The sequence below is a fragment of the Haliotis rufescens genome, unplaced genomic scaffold (assembly GCF_023055435.1).
Source record: "Haliotis rufescens isolate VD_foot unplaced genomic scaffold, xgHalRufe1.0.p SCAF_7, whole genome shotgun sequence".
Classification (NCBI taxonomy): Eukaryota; Metazoa; Mollusca; class Gastropoda; order Lepetellida; family Haliotidae; genus Haliotis; species Haliotis rufescens.
In genome coordinates, this window is record NW_025964361.1 from 45,385,269 (window position 1) to 45,405,386 (window position 20,118).

At 40.5% G+C, this 20,118-nt stretch overlaps 3 protein-coding genes and 1 long non-coding RNA gene across 10 annotated transcripts in view; 1 reads left to right on the forward strand and 3 right to left on the reverse strand.

Moving 5' to 3' along the window:
- Positions 1 to 2,928: 2,928 nt before the first annotated feature.
- Positions 2,929 to 5,784, forward strand: LOC124138063 (putative nuclease HARBI1). The gene is made up of 4 exons (XM_048388023.1): positions 2,929 to 3,679; positions 4,150 to 4,272; positions 4,669 to 4,803; positions 5,056 to 5,784. Exons 1-4 carry the CDS (start codon positions 3,120 to 3,122, stop codon positions 5,276 to 5,278), a joined length of 1,041 nt encoding a protein of 346 aa, XP_048243980.1. The 5' UTR covers positions 2,929 to 3,119; the 3' UTR covers positions 5,279 to 5,784.
- LOC124138064 (myb/SANT-like DNA-binding domain-containing protein 4) lies at positions 5,380 to 8,126 on the reverse strand. The gene is made up of 7 exons (XM_048388024.1): positions 7,672 to 8,126; positions 7,158 to 7,223; positions 6,841 to 6,937; positions 6,481 to 6,550; positions 6,066 to 6,200; positions 5,713 to 5,754; positions 5,380 to 5,552 (listed from the first exon to the last, which is right to left on the reverse strand). Exons 1-7 carry the CDS (start codon positions 7,845 to 7,847, stop codon positions 5,380 to 5,382), a joined length of 759 nt encoding a protein of 252 aa, XP_048243981.1. The 5' UTR covers positions 7,848 to 8,126.
- Positions 8,127 to 9,787: 1,661 nt separating this feature from the next.
- Positions 9,788 to 20,118, reverse strand: part of LOC124115638 (nuclear pore complex protein Nup98-Nup96-like) — a 50,218-nt gene continuing 39,887 nt past the window's right edge. For all 3 annotated transcript variants that reach the window (XM_048388256.1, XM_048388257.1, XM_048388255.1), the window contains 8 exons: positions 19,820 to 20,107; positions 18,770 to 18,925; positions 17,203 to 17,332; positions 14,772 to 14,895; positions 13,797 to 13,936; positions 12,070 to 12,167; positions 11,237 to 11,335; positions 9,788 to 10,797 (listed from right to left, as the gene is read on the reverse strand). In XM_048388256.1, the coding sequence (XP_048244213.1) occupies positions 10,689 to 10,797; positions 11,237 to 11,335; positions 12,070 to 12,167; positions 13,797 to 13,936; positions 14,772 to 14,895; positions 17,203 to 17,332; positions 18,770 to 18,925; positions 19,820 to 20,107 (1,144 nt within the window). In that variant the 3' untranslated portion in view covers positions 9,788 to 10,688. The remainder of the gene's footprint in view (positions 10,798 to 11,236; positions 11,336 to 12,069; positions 12,168 to 13,796; positions 13,937 to 14,771; positions 14,896 to 17,202; positions 17,333 to 18,769; positions 18,926 to 19,819; positions 20,108 to 20,118) is intronic.
- Positions 14,902 to 17,192, reverse strand: LOC124115640. Of its 5 annotated transcripts, none has more exons than XR_007219110.1 (3): positions 16,879 to 17,192; positions 16,435 to 16,782; positions 14,902 to 16,242 (listed from the first exon to the last, which is right to left on the reverse strand). It is a non-coding gene; the product is annotated as an uncharacterized LOC124115640 (long non-coding RNA). The 5 variants fall into 5 exon arrangements; XR_007219107.1 differs by having other exon boundaries at positions 16,840 to 17,192; XR_007219108.1 differs by having other exon boundaries at positions 16,435 to 16,512; positions 16,609 to 17,192.

Below are 20,118 nucleotides of genomic sequence, written 5' to 3' on the forward strand. Positions count from 1 at the left end.
CAGGAACTTCTAAACAATGACTGTCAGGAACGTCTTAACAATGATTCTGTCAGGAACTTCTAAACAATGACTGTCAGGAACGTCTTAACAATGATTCTGTCAGGAACTTCTAAACTATGACTGTCAGGAACGTCTTAACAATGATTCTGACAGGAACTTCTAAACTATGACTGTCAGGAACTTCTAAACAATGACTGTCAGGAACGTCTTAACAATCATTCTGTCAGGAACTTCTAAACTATGACTGTCAGGAACGTCTTAACAATGATTCTGTCAGGAACTTCTAAACAATGACTGTCAGGAACGTCTTAACAATGATCCTGTCAGGAACTTCTAAACTATAACTGTCAGGAACGTCTTAACAATGACTGTCAGGAACGTCTTAACAATGATTCTGTCAGGAACTTCTAAACAATGACTGTCAGGAACGTCTTAACAATGACTGTCAGGAACGTCTTAACAATGATTCTGTCAGGAACTTCTAAACAATGACTGTCAGGAACGTCTTAACAATGATCCTGTCAGGAACTTCTAAACTATAACTGTCAGGAACGTCTTAACAATGACTGTCAGGAACGTCTTAACAATGATTCTGTCAGGAACTTCTAAACAATGACTGTCAGGAACGTCTTAACAATGATTATGTCAGGAACTTCTAAACAATGACTGTCAGGAACGTCTTAACAATGATTCTGTCAGGAACTTCTAAACAATGACTGTCAGGAACGTCTGAACAATGATTCTGTCGGGAACTTCTAAACTATGACTGTCAGGAACGTCTTAACAATGATTCTGACAGGAACTTCTAAACTATGACTGTCAGGAACTTCTAAACAATGACTGTCAGGAACGTCTTAACAATGATTCTGTCAGGACTTCTAAACTATGACTGTCAGGAACGTCTTAACAATGATTCTGTCAGGAACTTCTAAACAATGACTGTCAGGAACGTCTGTACAATGATCCTGTCAGGAACTTCTAAACTATGACTGTCAGGAACGTCTTAACAATGATTCTGTCAGGAACTTCTAAACTATGACTGTCAGGAACTTCTAAACTATGACTGTCAGGAACGTCTTAACAATGATTCTGTCAGGAACTTCTAAACAATGATTCTGACAGGAACGTCTTAACAATGATTCTGTCAGGAACTTCTAAACTATGACTGTCGGGTACGTCTTAACAATGATTCTGTCAGGAACTTCTAAACAATGACTGTCAGGAACGTCTTAACAATGATTCTGTCAGGAACTTCTAAACAATGACTGTCAGGAACGTCTTAACAATCATTCTGTCAGGAACTTCTAAACTATGACTGTCAGGAACGTCTTAACAATGATTCTGTCAGGAACTTCTAAACAATGACTGTCAGGAACGTCTTAACAATGATTCTGTCAGGAACTTCTAAACAATGACTGTCAGGAACGTCTTAACAATGATTCTGTCTGGAACTTCTAAACAATGACTGTCAGGAACGTCTTAACAATGATTCTGTCAGGAACTTCTAAACAATGACTGTCAGGAACGTCTTAACAATGACTATGTCAGGAACGTCTTAACAATGATTCTGTCAGGAACGTCTTAACAATGACTATGCGAGGAACGTCTTAACAATGATTCTGTCAGAACTTCTAAACAATGACTGTCAGGAACGTCTTAACAATGACTATGTTAGGAACGTCTAAACAATGATTCTGTCAGGAACGTCTACACAATGATTCTGTTAGGAACATCTACACAATGATTCTGTTAGGAACATCTACACAATGAAAATGTTAAGAACGTCTAAACAATGATTCTGTCAGGAACATCTACACAGTGATTCTGTTAGGAACGTCTAAACAATGACTATGCACTAAGTCAACGATGCCGAGACGGTCGCCTTTACAAAGAGGATTTGGCCTTTGTAATATTGCAGGCGGGTATCTCTACAACCCTTATCAGAAACACGGAACAACACGTGACCTTCCCAGATCCGGTCGACCATGTATCAAGACTACAGCACAGGACAGATTCAAACGGCGAGTGAGTTGAGGTCAAATGGGCTTTAACGTCGTGTTTATGCTGGTTGGTTGTTTGGTTTGTTGTTTAACGCCGCACTCAGCAATATTCCACAAATAGGATCGATGACATGCATCAACCAAGTCAGCGAGCCTGACCACCCGACCCGTTAGTCGCCTTTTACGACAAGCATAGTCGCCTTTTACGGCAAGCATGGGTTGCTGAAGACCTATTCTAGCCCGGAATCTTTCGTGTTTATGATTATAGCGACGTGCGTGCTTGTACAAGTCCGGACTAGTGCCGGTTTTATGGTGCTAGTCCACTAAGATATCCTGCCGTAGTTTAACATTAATATCCCACTCAGACACCGTATACTGACTCAGAGACCAGTCCTTGTTTTAGCCCCGTAATGCCGGCAGGAAGGAAAACAACAAGTACGATCTTTGGATGTATTTTGGTTAGACGCAGCCGGGGATCGAACCCGAACCTTCCGCTCTACCACTAGACAACGGAGGCGGTCTATCGTACGAAATACACACCTTTAAGGTAATTTCCGTATTTGATTATGGCTGATGTTATTAAAGCACAATGTGCTCATTGTGAGATGCCAGATAATTTTACTTTTAATATTACGTACCTTATTTCAGAGAAAAGTATTTCCTTCAATTCTTCTTTTCACAGATTACCAGTTTTTTATATGTAATGTGTTAATTCCTAAACTTTTTCATTGTCTTTTCTCACACACAAAGAAAAAAGAGGTTGCGTGGTATGCACCTGTGTAATTCTATTTCCATTCATGAGAATTACCTCCCTTCCATTGAATCATTTATGGCAGTTCAATTAACACGTTCCAGTGCTCTGTTGTAGAGTCAACTCCTTGGTCCTTACTAAGGGATAACAGTGTTAAATTGCTGAAAATGCCGATACACCTGGGCCCCGATCCACAAAGCCTTCGTAGCGCTACGAACATCGTAAAACCCGTCGTAACTTTATGACAAAAATCTTAAGCGATCCACAAAGCTATCTTAGTGAAAATATCTCGTAAAGTTAAGAGAAAAATTATGAGTGGTCAGTACCTATCGTAAATCAAGCATTTCTGTCGTAACTTTAGTATAAAGATGGCGGCATATTTTTTGCTTGGCATAGTAGAAGAAAAAGCAACACGATCACGACCAAGGGTGTTTCGAGACCGAACTCGAATACTTGACACGCTCGATGATGACAGCATAATCCGGCGCTACCGGCTACCACGTCATGCCATATTTAAACTTATAGACTTACTGAAACCATATCTTGCTTCCGAAACAGAGCGTTCACATGCATTGTCCCCGGAAACACAGGTTTTGATTGCCCTCAGGTTTTATAGTAAGGGGTCTTTTTTCACTGAACTAGCAGACTTGCATGGGGTATCCCAGTCCACTGTGTCACGGGTGTTTACCCGTACAAATGAAGCCATTGTCAAACAACTAAAACTGATTTCGTTCCCAAAGGCAACATCCGACCAACGTGTCACGAAGGAAGCATTTTATAACATTAGCAGATTTCCAAAAGTGCTTGGTTGTATAGATGGCACCCTCATACCTATCATGCGACCCACCGGGGATGAAGAAGCGGTTTACGTTTGCAGGAAGGGCTTCCATGCCGTAAACGTACAAGCTGTCTGTGACGCAGAACTAAGGTACATCACACTTCACAGACGTTAACAACAACACCCAGCAACATCCTTATTTAACAATTGATAGGGTCAGTAAGAATCAATCATTTGTATACAGACGTAATAACAGACGTAATTATTCAGGGAAACATCGAAGGATACACACCTTGTTTACTCTCTTTAATGACCTTGACAATGACTAGTGGTGCCACCTACTCATTTTGTTGACCAATCATTACGTAAGGCCCAACATGGGTTTTGTCATGAGGTCCAATACAGGTTTCTATTACCGTGCGGAATTACCATTGTGATAAAGGACGATTGTTTTAGTACTTAAAGCAATGCTCACTGCTGAAAAAATAAAGAATAAAGAAAACTGTTAACAGCCAGTTGGACTATCACACACACACAGGGACTTGAGAAAATAACTTTAATATCGATTTATGAATGCATGGCTCATGGAAGAATTATAAATATGTATATATAATCAAAAGGTTTACAAGTGTGGTTTCCAAGTGGCCTGGTTCAACTCATGATTCGTTCATGCTACAAAACAGCAAGATTGGGCAGTATATGGAGACTGCTGGGAATGACGGATGGCTGCTAGGCGATTCAGGGTAACAGCAAATCATTTGTGTAAACATAAGTTGTATTGTAACCACTACAGAGATATGAAAACACATAAACAAGAAGTTGATATTTTGTAACTTGGCACACAGAAGACGATACTGTAATCAAAATGTGATTTTCAGATTCCAATGTTTATTTCATATTAGTCACTTTAAAATATATTGATCATAAATTGAAAGCAGCGCCCATAAAATCTAGCTCTGCGTGAAAGTGATTTCCCCTTGTACTTAAACCCAAATTTCACAATGTAGACTGACACCAATAAAATTGTCACGAAATGAAATAACATTTGAAGTGAAATATATAAGCTGGTATTTTAAGTTGTATTTCAATATTTAATGGTATGGTCAGTATGTTTAACAGAATTACAATTTTTACATCAGATATGCATGTCGCCCATGGCTGCTTACGCCAATAGTTAACCCTACAACACCGTCTGAGGAACGTTACAACACTGCACACTGCAGAACACGCAACACTGTGGAGAGGGCCTTTGGACTCCTTAAATCCAGGTTCAGGCATGTATATGTTCATCCCTTATTCTACTCAAGCATATATATCATTTTTCAATATTTGAGACATTAGTATGGCATATGTTTGTGCTAATGACAGATTAAGATGTTATGCTTTAAGATAATACTCATACTTTAAAGTAAATCAGAGATATGGTCTTTTAAGAATATTTCAAGTTTTACACATCATAATGCGACTAGTCTATCTTATCTGCATTCTGAACAAAGGGTAATGTTTGTGTTTATATACATTATTAGGTGCCTACATAAATCAGGTGGCTGCCTGCCATTCACCCCCCCAAAATGCCATCAAGTTGTGTATGCAACCTGTCAGCTGCATAACTTCTGCATCAGCCTAAGATTGCCAGCTCCTCCTACACAAGAAGACCTGCTCCAAGAAGATGGGATAGCTTACCTGGGACCTCTCAATGACGGCCTCAAAGTCCGACAAGCTGTCGTCAATAACTGTTTCTCTAAATGATTGTATGATTAAGATAAACGACTTTTTGTAACCGATGATAAATGACAACAGAAGCTACATTATCAGTATGAATTTTTATATTTGGGAAAATTAATCAAAGTTTAAAGGAACTGAATAACTGGTGATACATTCAGTTGACCAGAGTGGCCAGCTTCCAGAGAAATGATGTAGGCCAATTTCTGTTCTTCCACATGTAATCTCTTTTTTTCGACCTCAAGAAGCTCTTTCAGCACATTCAGTTTCTCCCTCTCTATGTTCAGAATGTTATCTTTGTCTGAAAGAAATTTTCATTTTACATAACACAAGTCTCACAGCAACAGTTATGTCTCGTCCATCTTCATACAAACTTTATCAAAACAAACATCAGGGTTTCTTGAGTAAATTACATTTTTTCTCTTTCTATCATTTCAAATTTGATGTATTGCTGTACATACCACTGAGAGTCTTTGTGGCCTTAACATGTGAAACTGCATCAACTGTATTAAAGAAACAAATCATTTAACTGAGACATGTGAATGTTGTATTTAAAACATATACACAGGAATATTAAGTAAACACCTCTCTCCCTATAATACATAATACATAAACACATACAGAGATTGGAAATACAATTAAAATCCATGAACTGTATTTCTAAGAACTGTGATGTTGTTTACATGATTTCATCTTATCTTGTGGTAGGTATACCTGCAATAAACTATCACAGTTGCAAATCTCTCCCCACCCAGAACCTTGAAAGTTTTATTAAATTTATTGTGCAGTATGTCCATTATGTATATGGTAATACCTTGAGGAACATCATCTGCCGACATCACACTCTCTGAGTACATGATGTATGTTGGTGGCACAAAGGCCCCATCACAAGGCAAGTCCTGCAGGGCTTGAAGAGTCTCTGGAAAAACTGGAGTTGCTGGGGTAGTGTCTGTAAGTAATATGATACATGTAGTTCCAATTTACCAATTTCTCTGCAATGAAAAGAGGCAAAATCTACAAAAAGTATGGTTATTCATGGAACTATTAATCCAATTTCAAAATCAACTTTAAGTTTATACTTCATCTTTTATCTTACATGATCACAATTACCTTTACTGTATGAGATAATCTATAATATATCTGACATATGGTCATTAACATAAACTATGAGACCGGTTAAGTAAACAACTGCACATACAGCCATTCACACAACCAATTATGCAACTTACTTTCATATTCTTCACTTTCAAGGCCACCCTCACAGCCTTGAATCGAGCAGGGAGGTATGAATGATACAACCTGAAATCAATATTTCTTTCAATGCATGTTACAATGTTAATGTTCTCTGTAATAAGGAATGAAGTACTTTACCTAATAACTTATTGGTCAAAAGATTACCTGTTTGTTATAATCACAATCTATCTGCTCCTTTAAGTGCTTTTCATATAAATTGTAAAATTACAATTCAACAGCAACTATATTCATTTGTATTTGTTGAGTACTCATTATGCCCACATATAAGAAAAAAAAAACACCCAATGATATAGCATTTATGAAATTCAAGATTGAAAAAGAAACTGTAGGCTCACCCGCTGTTCCATTTCAGTGAGGCTGGATGGTGGAGGCCCCCCACCAGTTCTCGTTGCCTCCCTCCTTCTTTCAGCTTCTTTTTTCCTTGTTTGACTCCTGACGGAACAAAATGTATAAATGAGCAAACACACCTCGTATTATCATTATCTATAAAAAAGTACCAGTATAAACAATTTTAATTTATATTTAATAACAGCTAAATATCAATGTTTCACAGAACATGAACATGTATGTCAGGATAAGCATATGTTTTATACCATGCAATGAGTAATTGTTTACATAAAATAATGTTATGTTCTAAATTGTATACACATACTTGTAGTCCATCCACTTCTTTTTAACATCTTTGGTCAGTCTCTTGACACCACTGTTTGCACTGATGCTGAAACAAGATCAGTGAACTTTAATAAATTGTCAAGAATAACAGTAATAGAGTGAAGGGTTAGAACTCCAAAATCCCAGCAACATAATGTATCGAGAATGTCTCGTCTAAAATACGGAGAGAGTGGTGTCCCTTTCTAAGTGTCAAAATGGCTGCCTGTGACACTGCAGCGCTAGTTCCAGCTTATGTATATCCTTTGAATCAAGTTATTACCAAAGACGGGTTGATGAAGTAACACCATGTTGACAGGTTGGTGAGATAGCCTACAGATATTTCCGTCAGAATACTTACCTCGCCCTGCAATATTCAACATAAAACATCGATGTATTACGTGATCATTTTTTACATATTTGTACTCCAGTTTATACCAGACATATGACGCCCCCCCCCCCCCCTCCACACACACACACACACACACACACACACACAATTTCATTGAATCACTCACCTCTGTGAAATGTCCTCCCATGCTTTCTTCTTCATTCTGTTCGTCAAATTGTTGGTAAATGACGAAAACAACACGTTTTTCTTTGACTGTACACCCTCTATTAGAAGGGCTAACTCACTGTTAGTCCAGTTCTTGCTCCTTTGGCGTTTCAATGTCAATGGTTGACTAGCATCCATGATCGCTTGATATAGATACGACTGGCGTCGTCTGCTAATACAGTGAAGGGATTCCCCTGTAAATTAATGACGTCATTGGGGAATCCCCCTATATTCTTACCTCCATCACAGGAGAGCGACAATCTTAATTTACGACAATGATCGTAAGACGATGAATTTACGAACGGATTAAGAACGCTTTGTGGATCGGTCGTAAATATTAGTAAAATTATCTTAATTTTAATCGTAAACTCTTACGATATGTGTAAGTTACGAAGGCTTTGTGGATCGGGGCCCTGAATATATGCTCATTATCTCACTGAGGGAAATATAAATATTAAATAATCAAGGACGTTGTACCCAAACTCATGTTTCCTCACAGAAACAAATTAATCTGATTGAATAATGTTTTGTTTGTTTGTTGTTTAACGCCGCACTCAGCAATATTCCAGCTATAATTGACAATTGACAAACCAACGTCTGATATCGATGGGAAAATGGATTGTATGAGCACCAGAAGTAAGCCATTGTACTCAGAAGCCGTGAAAAGTGCGAGTGGATACGACATGCATCAACCAAATCTGCGAGTCTGACCACCCGATCCCGTTAGTCGCCTCTTACAAGCACAGTCAGCTTTAACGGCAAGCATGGGTTTGTGAAGACCTATTCTACCCCGGATCTTCACCGGTCGACTGAGAAGTCATACTAATAATCAACTATATACATAGCGCAATCCTACTTTTTGTTATGCTTCCAATATCAACTTGGAACATTTTTATGCATTGTACATATCAGTTATGTACCAGACTACACAGCACATATCTGTTGTTTGGGAATGAACATTGGTTAAGTGAACAAAATGCCTCCCTTATGAACACGATACATGATGATTTTGATGTTTACAACAAATGCAGCTGTACCAGTACTTCTCAGCCAGAGTCAGGTATTCGTTATTAATACAGTAAAGTACGGTTATAACGAACTCAAAGGGACTACTAATTTTAGTTCGTTATAACCGTAGTTCGTTATAAGCATATATACAGCATAACTACAGCAAATAGTCGGGACCAAAATAGTAAGTTCGTTATATCCGTCAGTTCGTTATAAGGTGTTCGTTATGACCGTAGTTTACTGTACATCACAAAGCCAAAATGTTATCGGAGTAAGTCAACCAATAGGTAGTAACAGTATATGCGATAGGGACAAGACAATCTTCTAACAGCTGGAGTTGAGTTGTATGGTATATACTCTCAACATGGGTCTTACTATTCTAACTGCAGACTTTAATGTAGATATACGACAATCCAAAGACGGAGATCTCTTTCTCTTCAAATGGTACTAAATGAACGAACACTATATTCAGTTGTACCATTAGACGATATTACTAAGTATACGTTCTCAAACAAATGTAAAGATGTGAGAACAATGGTAGACTATATGTTTGTGAGTGTTGATTATCTGAATAATGTTATTGGTTATACCATTGATACTGATAAACTATATACCACCTTAGACCATTGCTTATCCTTCTGTGTATAACAAATGACTGACCTAAATATCAAATGGTGGATATAAGCTCAATTGGAAGAAAGCGTGTGATACTGATCTTATGCTGTATCGTTATGAAACTGAAAATTACTTTTGTAAACGAATACGCGATTTGTCCCAATTCGCATGCCCTGGTTGGCTGGTTAGTTTGTTGTTTAACACCGCACTCAGCAATATTCCAGCTATATGACGGGGGTCTGTAAATAATCAAGTCTGGACCAGGCAATCCAGTAATTAATATCATGAGCATCGATCCAATCGGGATCAATGACATGCATCAATCAAGTTAGCGAGCCTGACCATCCGTTAGTTGCCTCTAATGACAAGCATAGTCGCCTTTTATGGCAACATGGGTTGCTGAAGACCTATACAACCCCGGATCCTCACTAAACAAATAAGAGCAAGCATCGAGATAAAAGTACTTTTCCATTTATTAATAACATGCGTCACTGTTGTCTTGGTATATATATATACATTGCACAAAACCAACATGTTTTAACATGATTTTCGTACATGAGGAATGGCAATTGTGAATAAACATAATTTTGCCAGATACATCCCATCCAGCATACATCATCACCTTGTTTTTTATACCACCATACTTTGGTCTGTAAAAGGTCATAATTCATAGGATACAGCCTCTTCATTCAACAATGACAATGTCCATATATCGAAACAATGAGGAGTATGTAAAAGTGCAGTTGTGCTTCAGCAGCAACCGAACCGTCTCCGTACTCATTACAGAATGAGAGATGCCCTGAATCAACATGATGTTGATGGTATGAATACACATAAATGATTGCTTGTCATGGTCTTTCATTCTCCACATGCACACACCTAACAACAGTTTACCTGATATATATAGAGGAACATTCATTTCCACCATTTCAACAAGTCTTCTCTTGTTACACGACAAGAATAAATGTGAAATGATTTAGCACATGATCAAAAAGATCCACAAATATTGGGCCTTTTCTTGTAAGACAATTGTTCCATGGATTTTTGCCATGTAGTAATTACAGATTGACATCTTATGAGCTTTTTAAAAACAGTTAATTTTTTCTCAAAATTTTTCTTAGTGTTTAAATTAAGATTGCAAACAGGCATCTTGTCCCTGTGTGGAACTAGAAAGTAGTAGTCAAATCCATCCTTGATCCCCAGAACTTGAGTCATGCAGCTCTTCATGAAAGTCCAATCTGCACTGGTCAATTACGTTGGATCATGTTACAAATTGTTTTTTTCCAAACAGAAGGTCCATTGTTCTTCAGGACTGTTTCATATGTGTATATTTTTGTATCTACAAAAGGGAAGCTCCTACGTGCCCATGGTCATCTCCAGCAGGTGGCTACGAGTCAGCTCTCGGAGCTCCTGAAGGGCGTAGTCCTCTGGCATGGGTAGACCACTGATGTGAGATGCAACAAGTCTGCAACAGAGTAAAGTATGCATCAGATGGGGAGTGAGATAATGGCTGTGGTTGTACACAGCCCATAGTAGTTAGTGAGTGAGTTGGGTTTAATGCGGCTTTTAACAGCATTCCGGTTATATCATAGGGACCTATTCTGCCACACACAAGGTTTCAGAGTCATGAATGATAATCCAGTTTTGATCCTTCAGTGAAAGTACAGAACAGTGAGTGAGTGTGTTTTGTTTCAATCCAGTGATTGACATCATGAGCATCGATTTACACAATTGGATACTATGACATGCATCTACAGCAAGCCTCATCATTCATTCTCGTAAGTCGCCTCTTAAGACTAGCATGGGTTGCTAAGGACCTATTCTCACCTAGATCTTTACGGAGTGAGTGAGGGAGAGAGAGGAGAGGGAGAGACAGGTGGATGGTGAGTGTATATATAGCTCACCTTGTCGGAGGGCGCCCTGTTGCTGATCCTGCACTCTGGAATGTCAGTAGAGTTCCAAGAAGGTTGGCTGATTTTTTAGCCATCTCAGATTGGCAGAGTCTGCACATACACAAAACGAGAAATTGTATTTCCACAACAAATATCTTTACAGATAGAATGCACCTATTGATCAGGACATACTGCCTTTATCAACACTGAGGTACACTTAAATATGACTGCATGTGGTAGTTGGGTCGGGGTGTGTGTGTTTGACCAGTGGATGAGCTTCTGTAATCAAGGATGTAGCTTAACGCTGCACTCAGCAATATTACAGCTAAATGACTGCGGTCTGTAAATAATCGAGTCTGGACCAGAAAATCCTGTAATTGCCATCATGAGCATCGATCCACAGAATTGGGATATGATGACATGTATGAACCAAGTAACAGTTGGTTGGTTGGTTGGTTTATTGTTTAACGCCACACTCAGCAATATTCCAGCTATACAACGGCGGTCTGTAAATAATCGAGTCTGGACCAGACAATCCAGTGATTGATATCATGAGCATTGATCCACGCAATTGGGATCGATGACATGCATCAACCAAGTCAGCGAGCCTGACTACCTGACCCTGGTAGTCGCCTCTTACGACAAGCATAGTCGCCTTTCACAACAAAGTCACAGAGCCTGGGCACCTAATCCATGCACTTGCCACTTACGACAAGCAGAGGTTGTTGGAGACTTTTAATTTTTACCCAGAATCCCAATGGGTTCTGTAAACAGGTAAAGAAACTGGTAGTTCATAATGTATCTTGGCAACAGAATAGACTGAGCTAGGTTTCATGCACACTCACCTCTCCTTGGAACTCCTGCACTCCAGGCTGCCCACCCTGTTACAGAGGGATGTGACGGCCGGTTGAAGTCTCTCCAGATCATAAGCACTGGGTGTTCCCTGGAAATACAACCATGTCTTAATCACAGGTCCTCCTTCAAGAGAGGATCCAGCAGTTTTAAAAAAGTCCTCTCTGCCTACAACATACTACATTTGGTTCTCAAGGGGAAAAGTGGGGTCTGGACCCTTCTGGATCTGCCTATGTCCTTGATGAATACCTAGAAAATACTTCTTCATTTTTTGACCAACAAAACAAAAAGACTCAAAGTTATCTGAATGCTTTTGCCTGGCTTCTCTTTAATTAGATAATATTATTGTTGATGGTCTCATCTCATTATGTTTATGTTTCTACGAGTCAGCAGTCATGTTATATTTGGGTGACTAGTGATACCTAACTTTTTAAAATTTCATACTTCAGTTACTGATGTCACAAGTAGAGGATCCTGGATCTTGGATCTTGGACCTGAATGTTGTTTGGATTTGTTGGATATAACATTGTATATATTAATCCGTGGAATTGGGAAAAAAAATAAAATGTCATGCTCTGTATTTGATGAGTTATTTCAAAAGGCTACCATGGTAACTGTCAACATTTCTTTGCTATGGTGTAGCTATGTTTTTCGCTTTGTTGTATTTTCTTGTTTCCGTGACTAAAATGTCTGCATCTACAGGACCAAAGTTGGCACTTGACTCCATCTTCAGTAAATCTTGAAGTTACTATTTGGACTTCTCAGCTAACCTTACTAGAATGTTACACAACTTAGGTTTAAGACAAGTGGCTAAAGTTGAAGACTGCTCAGCTCAATGATTGTGTCATGAAGTAACAATTTTAACATGACAACAATTAGTATGATCCCCCTGCAAATGTTGCAAGCAGAAGATAATGTCACTTACATAGCATAATGAAAGTGTAATCCCACTGAGATACCATGTCAAATATGGTAAATCTTGAAATTAACAAGAGCATGAATAAAATGCGAAAAATGCGAGTGGTCTTTGCTCGCATTAATTAACTTCGCATTTATGTCTCCAAAATGACTATCAACAATAAGATGGCCTCACTGCACACTTTGGATAGCGGAAATACCAACTTGAATATAAACACAAACACAGTTTATTGAGCAGCAGTTGTAACAAGTATATAACAATGTCAATCAAAGAATAGGAATTACACAATGGGCTTCCGATGAGTTATCACTGAGAGGGTCAAGCTTGTTGACACCTGTTCGGTGAACTGTTCAATTATTTATTGCCTTTGGACTTCCTTGATGCCATTTAACAGAGAAAACACTGTTTATTGTTTTTACGGAAGTTCTCGACTGTGCTAATAAGCAGTGCTATTTGATGGGCAGGGGATCAAACGACCCACCTCTCAGAGTAGACACTATCCACTACACCACAGGAGGTCATATGTTTTATTAAGATTTCCAACACAAGGCAATGGAGTGAGTGAGTGAGTATGGTTTTACGCCGCTTTTAGCAATATTCCAGCAATATCACGGCGGGGGACACCAGAAATGGGCTTCACACATTGTACCCATGTCGGGAATCGAACCCGGGTCTTCGGCGTGACGAGCGAACGCTTTAACCACTAGGCTACCCGACCGCCCCACAAGGCAATGGAAGAAACATCTATCAATCAGTAAAGACTTTGCAGCTTACTAAGACTGACAACAAGGGCGTTTTTACCTGCTTGAGATTCTCTAATCGTTGACACAAGTTGATGTAGTCAAGAAACACCTTTCCCCCTGTGGACCAGTCTAACACCGAAGAACTAATCTCGGGGGGAGACAACTCTTCCAAGTAGCGACGCAAGTAGGCAAAGTTCTCTGTAAAATCAAGTTAATATTTATCAGACATTAATTTTAGCCTGTATTTGGAAAGGTGTCAATACAAACGTGAGTGATCCCCATAAATACTTAGATCCCATTAGAAGCATCCAACAAGACCTATATATATAGTTAGGCATGAAAACATTTATTAATTCATCACAACAAAACACTGTTGTTGGAAAACAAAACAAAATCATAATCAGGTATTTTGTAAATAGGTTAAACAAACAGTATTAAACACCAGTTTAGAAACAGCAGATGCAATATTTAGCCTACAATTTTCACAAGCCTGCACAGTTTGCATGTTTGTGTGAATGAGTGAGTGAGTTTGCTTTTACGCCGCTTTTAGCAATATTCCAGCAATATCACGGCGGGGGACACCAGAAATAGGCTTCACACATTGTACCCATGTCGGGAATCGAACCTGGGTCTTTGGCGTGACGAGCGAACGCTTTAACCACTAGGCTACCCGACCGCCCCGCATGTTTGCGTGAATGAGGAGTGAGGGTCACAGAGTGTTCCCATACTTGAGCCTAAGTTCTAAACAGGAAATATGTTACAGACTACCCCAAGGGCTGTTCCTGTGCATTAATTCCTGTGTAAAGTGTGTTTGTTGTTTAATGCCACACTTAAGCAATATTCAAGCTATAAGATGGCGGTCTGTAAATAATAAAGTCTGGACCATGCAATCCAGTGATTGATATTGTGAGCAACAATCCATGCAGTTCGGGTCCAACAACACACCTGATCTACTAAATCGCCCCTTTGACCTCCAGTATAGGTCTCTGGGAACCAATTCTTCCTCGTGATCCTTATGTCTACAAAGACTTACCATTAATGATAGCATCAGCAGCTATGTGTGCCAAGATAACCTTGTGTCCCTCATTCCACTGAGCTGCCTTCAGCAGGTGCCATGCTTCGTCATGGTATTTGTTCTCAGATCTTGCTTTTATAGCCTGATAACAAGGAAGTCAGTCTTAAGTTCCTTAACATCACAGTCAGCAATAGCCAATCTGTTAAAAAATGATTCTGCGACAGACAACTAGTGGGTGACAGCATGAGCAACTAACTTCAGCAGGCTAGATTGTTTGCTGTTTAACGCCGCACTCAGCAATATTCCAGCCATATGCAGGGATCAGAATGGATATTTTCCTTTTCAGCTGAAATTTCTTTTCAATGGAGCGTGGTCCATAACTTGGGGAGGTTGATAGGTGGTTCATGACAATAGGTTTGTGTTCACTAAAATTTGCGGAACCGCGGAAGATTCTCATCCCTGTGTATGATGGTGGTCCAGACAATCCAGTGGTTGACAGCATGAGCATCGATCCACACAAATAGGATACGATGACATGCATCAACAGAGTCAGCGAGCTTGACCACCTGATACCTTTAGTCGCCTCTTACAACAAGCATAGTCGCCTTTTACGACAAGCAAGGGTTGCTGAAGACCTATTCTAACCTGGACCTTATGGGGCTCAGTAGGCTTCAAATAATCACATTTTCATTAGTCAGCAAGCATGGGATAATGGTGTATATCTCTACCCTGCCACACTTTACAGTAAGGTCTGGGCAGAAGGCAAAATAATATGGTCCAGGGAGTTCCTTCACAAGTGTATATCTCTACCCTGCAACAAATTACAGTAAGGGCTGGGCAGAAGGGAAATAATATGGTCAAGGGAGTTCATTCACAAGTGAGACCAACTTGGTAAGTACACTTAGAGGCCAGAGTCTTTCAACACTGTCTACGTTTGTATTGAGAAATGTCCAAGCAAGTAATCAACCCATTCTCATCCCCTTCTAAGCAATAGCCAGTAAACAACCTATTCTCAGTAAACAACCCATTCTTATCCCCTTCTAAGCAATAGCCAGTAAGCAAACCATTCTCATCCCCTTCCTAGCAATAGCCAGTAAACAACCCATTCTCATCCCCTTCTAAGCAATAGCCAGTAAACAACCCATTCTCATCCCCTTCTAAGCAATAGCCAGTAAACAACCTATTCTCAGTAAACAACCCATTCTCATCCCCTTCTCAGCAATAGCCAGTAAACAACCCATTCTCATCCCCTTCTAAGCAATAGCCAGTAAACAACCTATTCTCAGTAAACAACCCATTCTCATCCCCTTCTCAGCAATAGCCAGTAAACAACCCATTCTCATCCCCTTCTCAGCCATAGCAAGTAAACAACGCATTCTCATCCCCTTCTCAGCAATAGCCAGTAAACAACCCATTCTCATCCCCTTCTCAGCAATAGCAAGTAAACAACCCATTCTCATCCCCTTCTAAGCAATAGCCAGTAAACAACCTATTCTCAGTAAACAACCCATTCTTATCCCCTTCTAAGCAATAGCCAGTAAGCAAACCATTCTCATCCCCTTCCTAGCAATAGCCAGTAAACAACCCATTCTCATCCCCTTCTAAGCAATAGCCAGTAAACCACCCATTCTCACCCCCTCCTAAGCAATAGCCAGTAAACAACCTATTCTCAGTAAACAACCCATTCTCATCCCCTTCTCAGCAATAGCCAGTAAACAACCCATTCTCATCCCCTTCTAAGCAATAGCCAGTAAACAACCTATTCTCAGTAAACAACCCATTCTTATCCCCTTCTAAGCAATAGCCAGTAAGCAAACCATTCTCATCCCCTTCCTAGCAATAGCCAGTAAACAACCCATTCTCATCCCCTTCTAAGCAATAGCCAGTAAACAACCCATTCTCATCCCCTTCTAAGCAATAGCCAGTAAACAACCTATTCTCAGTAAACAACCCATTCTCATCCCCTTCTCAGCAATAGCCAGTAAACAACCCATTCTCATCCCCTTCTAAGCAATAGCCAGTAAACAACCTATTCTCAGTAAACAACCCATTCTCATCCCCTTCTCAGCAATAGCCAGTAAGCAACCCATTCTCATCCCCTTCTAAGCAATAGCCAGTAAACAACCCATTCTCATCCCCTTCTAAGCAATAGCCAGTAAGCAACCCATTCTAATCCCCTTCCTAGCAATAGCCAGTAAGCAACCTATTCTCTCCCCACATTAGCCATAGCAAGTAAGCAACCAATTCTCTTCTCCATTCATAGTTTGTATGTGTTCACAATGCAATATATTGCGTCCAGTGAGCTCTGGTTCCTTAATGCTGGTGTGTTGGTTCTTTAGAATTATTTTTATCAATTCTTCTACCCAAGTCTATTTTGGGGGACCATATGTTCGTCCCGTCCTCCACCAATCTCCATACAATGGTTCAGTTCCACTGACAAGTTTCCCACCTTAGCATGGTGTATCCATGCGTGAGGAACCCGAAGCCTCTCTCTCACAAACTCCTCCTTGTGTAAGTACTTGGGGCTCTTCGACAGCGTCACATGGCGCTCTAATACTGATCTTACTGCAGTCTCTCGTCTGGAACATCACAGAGTATTGCATGAATATGGAGCAACATAAAAGCTTTCTGGGTAAACTGATCATTCTGCTTGTCTCCCATTTACAAAATGCCTTGTTTAAAGAGAGCTCATTACAAAAGATTTATCAAGGGGTGAAGACAAACAATCCTTACTCCCACATGGGGTCATGTGTTGTTATCTGTATGGGTAAGCCTCTCATAGGATGTTCACCATCAAACCTACTACCACATGGGGTCATGTGTTGTTATCTGTATGGGTAAGCCTCTCATAGGATGTTCACCATCAAACCTACTACCACATGGGGTCATGTGTTGTTATCTGTATGGGTAAGCCTCTCATAGGATGTTCACCATCAAACCTACTACCACATGGGGTCATGTGTTGTTATCTGTATGGGTAAGCCTCTCATAGGATGTTCACCATCAAACCTACTACCACATGGGGTCATGTGTTGTTATCTGTATGGGTAAGCCTCTCATAGGATGTTCACCATCAAACCTACTACCACATGGGGTCATGTGTTGTTATCTGTATGGGTAAGCCTCTCGTAGGATGTTCACCATCAAACCTACTACCACATGGGGCCATGTGTTGGTATGTTCACCATCAAACCTACTCCCACCAAACAGTAATGGAGGACATATTTAAGTGTGAGAGTGGGTGAGTTTGGTGAGGACATTTAAGTGTGAGAGTGGATGAGTTTGGTGAGGACATATTTAAGTGTGAGAGTGGGTGAGTTTGGTGAGGACATATTTAAGTGTGAGAGTGGGTGAGTTTGGTGAGGACATATTTAAGTGTGAGAGTGGATGAGTTTGGTGAGGACATATTTAAGTGTGAGAGTGGGTGAGTTTGGTGAGGACATTTAAGTGTGAGAGTGGATGAGTTTGGTGAGGACATATTTAAGTGTGAGAGTGGATGAGTTTGGTGAGGACATATTTAAGTTTGAGAGTGGGTGAGGACATATTTAAGTGTGAGAGTGGGTGAGTTTGGTGAGGACATATTTAAGTGTGAGAGTGGGTGAGTTTGGTTTAAAGCCACTCCGAACAGTATCCCGTTATATCATGGCGTGTCAGCCTAATGTGGGAGGAAAACCTGAACTGATTAAGGTCTCTCTCTGACGTTTACCACTTTGGTGAAACCCACGAGGTGGGCATGGTGCTGACAAACCTAGAACATAATCAGGTCGAACAAGGAAACCAATGATCATAGGTTTCTGTAGCACCCAATGGACGCAACTCTGCATAGCGAAATTGCGGCTCCTTAGAATGAGCCACCCATGCCCCCTTTTTCAATAGAGGTGTTTGCAGTACCGTTTCATGGTACTGCCGAGGGAGTATTTTAAATATGAAACAAGGCAAAGTGCCATAGATGGACCACCTACCCGAGTGCATCTTCACTATGAAACAAGGCAAAGTGTAATAGATGGACCACCTACCTGAGTGCATCTTCAATATGTAGCAGGGCAAATACTGCCCAGTGCCAGAGATGGAGAGCTTCGAGCTGTGCCGCAAAGCTGGTGTGAAGACAGGCAGCATGGTAGGGGGAGACGTGATGGTAGGACATGGACTGTAACACCTGGTACAGGTGCCAGCTGAAACATACATGGGATGAAACACTCGTACATGTCAGGCTGTCAACGGATATAACAACAACTTTGTTTTAGAATGAGATAGGAGCAAGTCTTGTTTGTTTGTTTGAATGTTGTTCAGTTCCGCACTCAGCAATATTCCAGCTAAATGGCAGTGGTCTGTAACTAATCGAGTCTAGACCAGACAATCCAGTGATTGACATCATGAGCATTGATCCACTCAATTGGGATACAAAGACATGCATCAACCAAGTCAGTGAGCATAAGCACCCGATCCAATTCGTCATAGGAGCAAGTATTCACATATATGTACGAAATTGACATGATTGGCAAGCGTAACACAATGAGAACTTATCACTGATTGAGAGAGTGAGTGAATGTTGTTTTATACCACAGTATGCAATGCTGAAACTATAGCTGCATGTAAAAATATCAGGCAAACAAGCTATTGTTTGATAGCATGTTGGTGATGGACACACCAAAAGCTTACTAAAAAAATTGTTACCACCCTATCTTAATATTAGATGGGTCTTGCGACAAGAATGGGATGTGATGACCAGAGATGACCTTCTGACCAAGAATCTCCATTGGGCCACCACAAACCGAGTGAGTGAGTGAGTGAGTGAGTGAGTGAGTGAGTGAGTTAGTTAGTTTGATTTTACGCCGCTTTTAGCAATATTCCAGCAATATCACGGCAGGGGACACCAGAAATGGGTTCACACATTGTACCCATGTCGGGAATTGAACCCAGGTCTTCGGTGTCACGAGCAAACACTTTAACCACTGGGCTACCCGACCGCCCCACAAACCAATGTAGGCACACTGCTAATTGGAGCACATTTTTAGAAAACCTTCCTGTTTCAACTAACTATTCTGACACGGTGCAGTTGCCACTACCTGAGACGGTAATCCAGCTGGTTGGCAGTGGATGTGGTGGGGTTGAGGATCCTCTCCAGCCTATGGCCCTTCTGACAGTACAACTTGAGCAAGTGGTAGCAGGTGTCCCGCACCACATGGTCATCTCGCTCATCCATCGCCTCCTCCTCTTCCTCGTAACTGTCATCGTCTTCCAGATACGGAGGCAGTGGGGAGTTGGAGTATTTGCCGAATGAGGTGCGGCTTTTGAAGGCATCTTCATACTGGGACAAGGCTTCAGATATGCTTGCGTTGGGCTTGCAGTGATACCTGGAAGTGAA

What these genes read in the sequence shown, in the direction of transcription:
- LOC124138063 (XM_048388023.1), top strand. Translation starts at nt 3,120, where the DNA reads ATGGCGGCATATTTTTTGCTTGGCATAGTAGAAGAAAAAGCAACACGA. An exon ending in GTCTGTGACGCAGAACTAAG is followed by an intron (nt 3,680 to 4,149) that starts GTACATCACACT and finishes TATAATCAAAAG; the next exon opens with GTTTACAAGTGTGGTTTCCA. An exon ending in CTCCTTAAATCCAGGTTCAG is followed by an intron (nt 4,804 to 5,055) that starts GCATGTATATGT and finishes ATACATTATTAG; the next exon opens with GTGCCTACATAAATCAGGTG.
- LOC124138064 (XM_048388024.1), bottom strand. Translation starts at nt 7,847, where the DNA reads ATGGATGCTAGTCAACCATTGACATTGAAACGCCAAAGGAGCAAGAAC. An exon ending in TCACTGAAATGGAACAGCGG is followed by an intron (nt 6,551 to 6,840) that starts GTGAGCCTACAG and finishes TATTGATTTCAG; the next exon opens with GTTGTATCATTCATACCTCC. An exon ending in GGCCACAAAGACTCTCAGTG is followed by an intron (nt 5,553 to 5,712) that starts GTATGTACAGCA and finishes AATTTCTTTCAG; the next exon opens with ACAAAGATAACATTCTGAAC.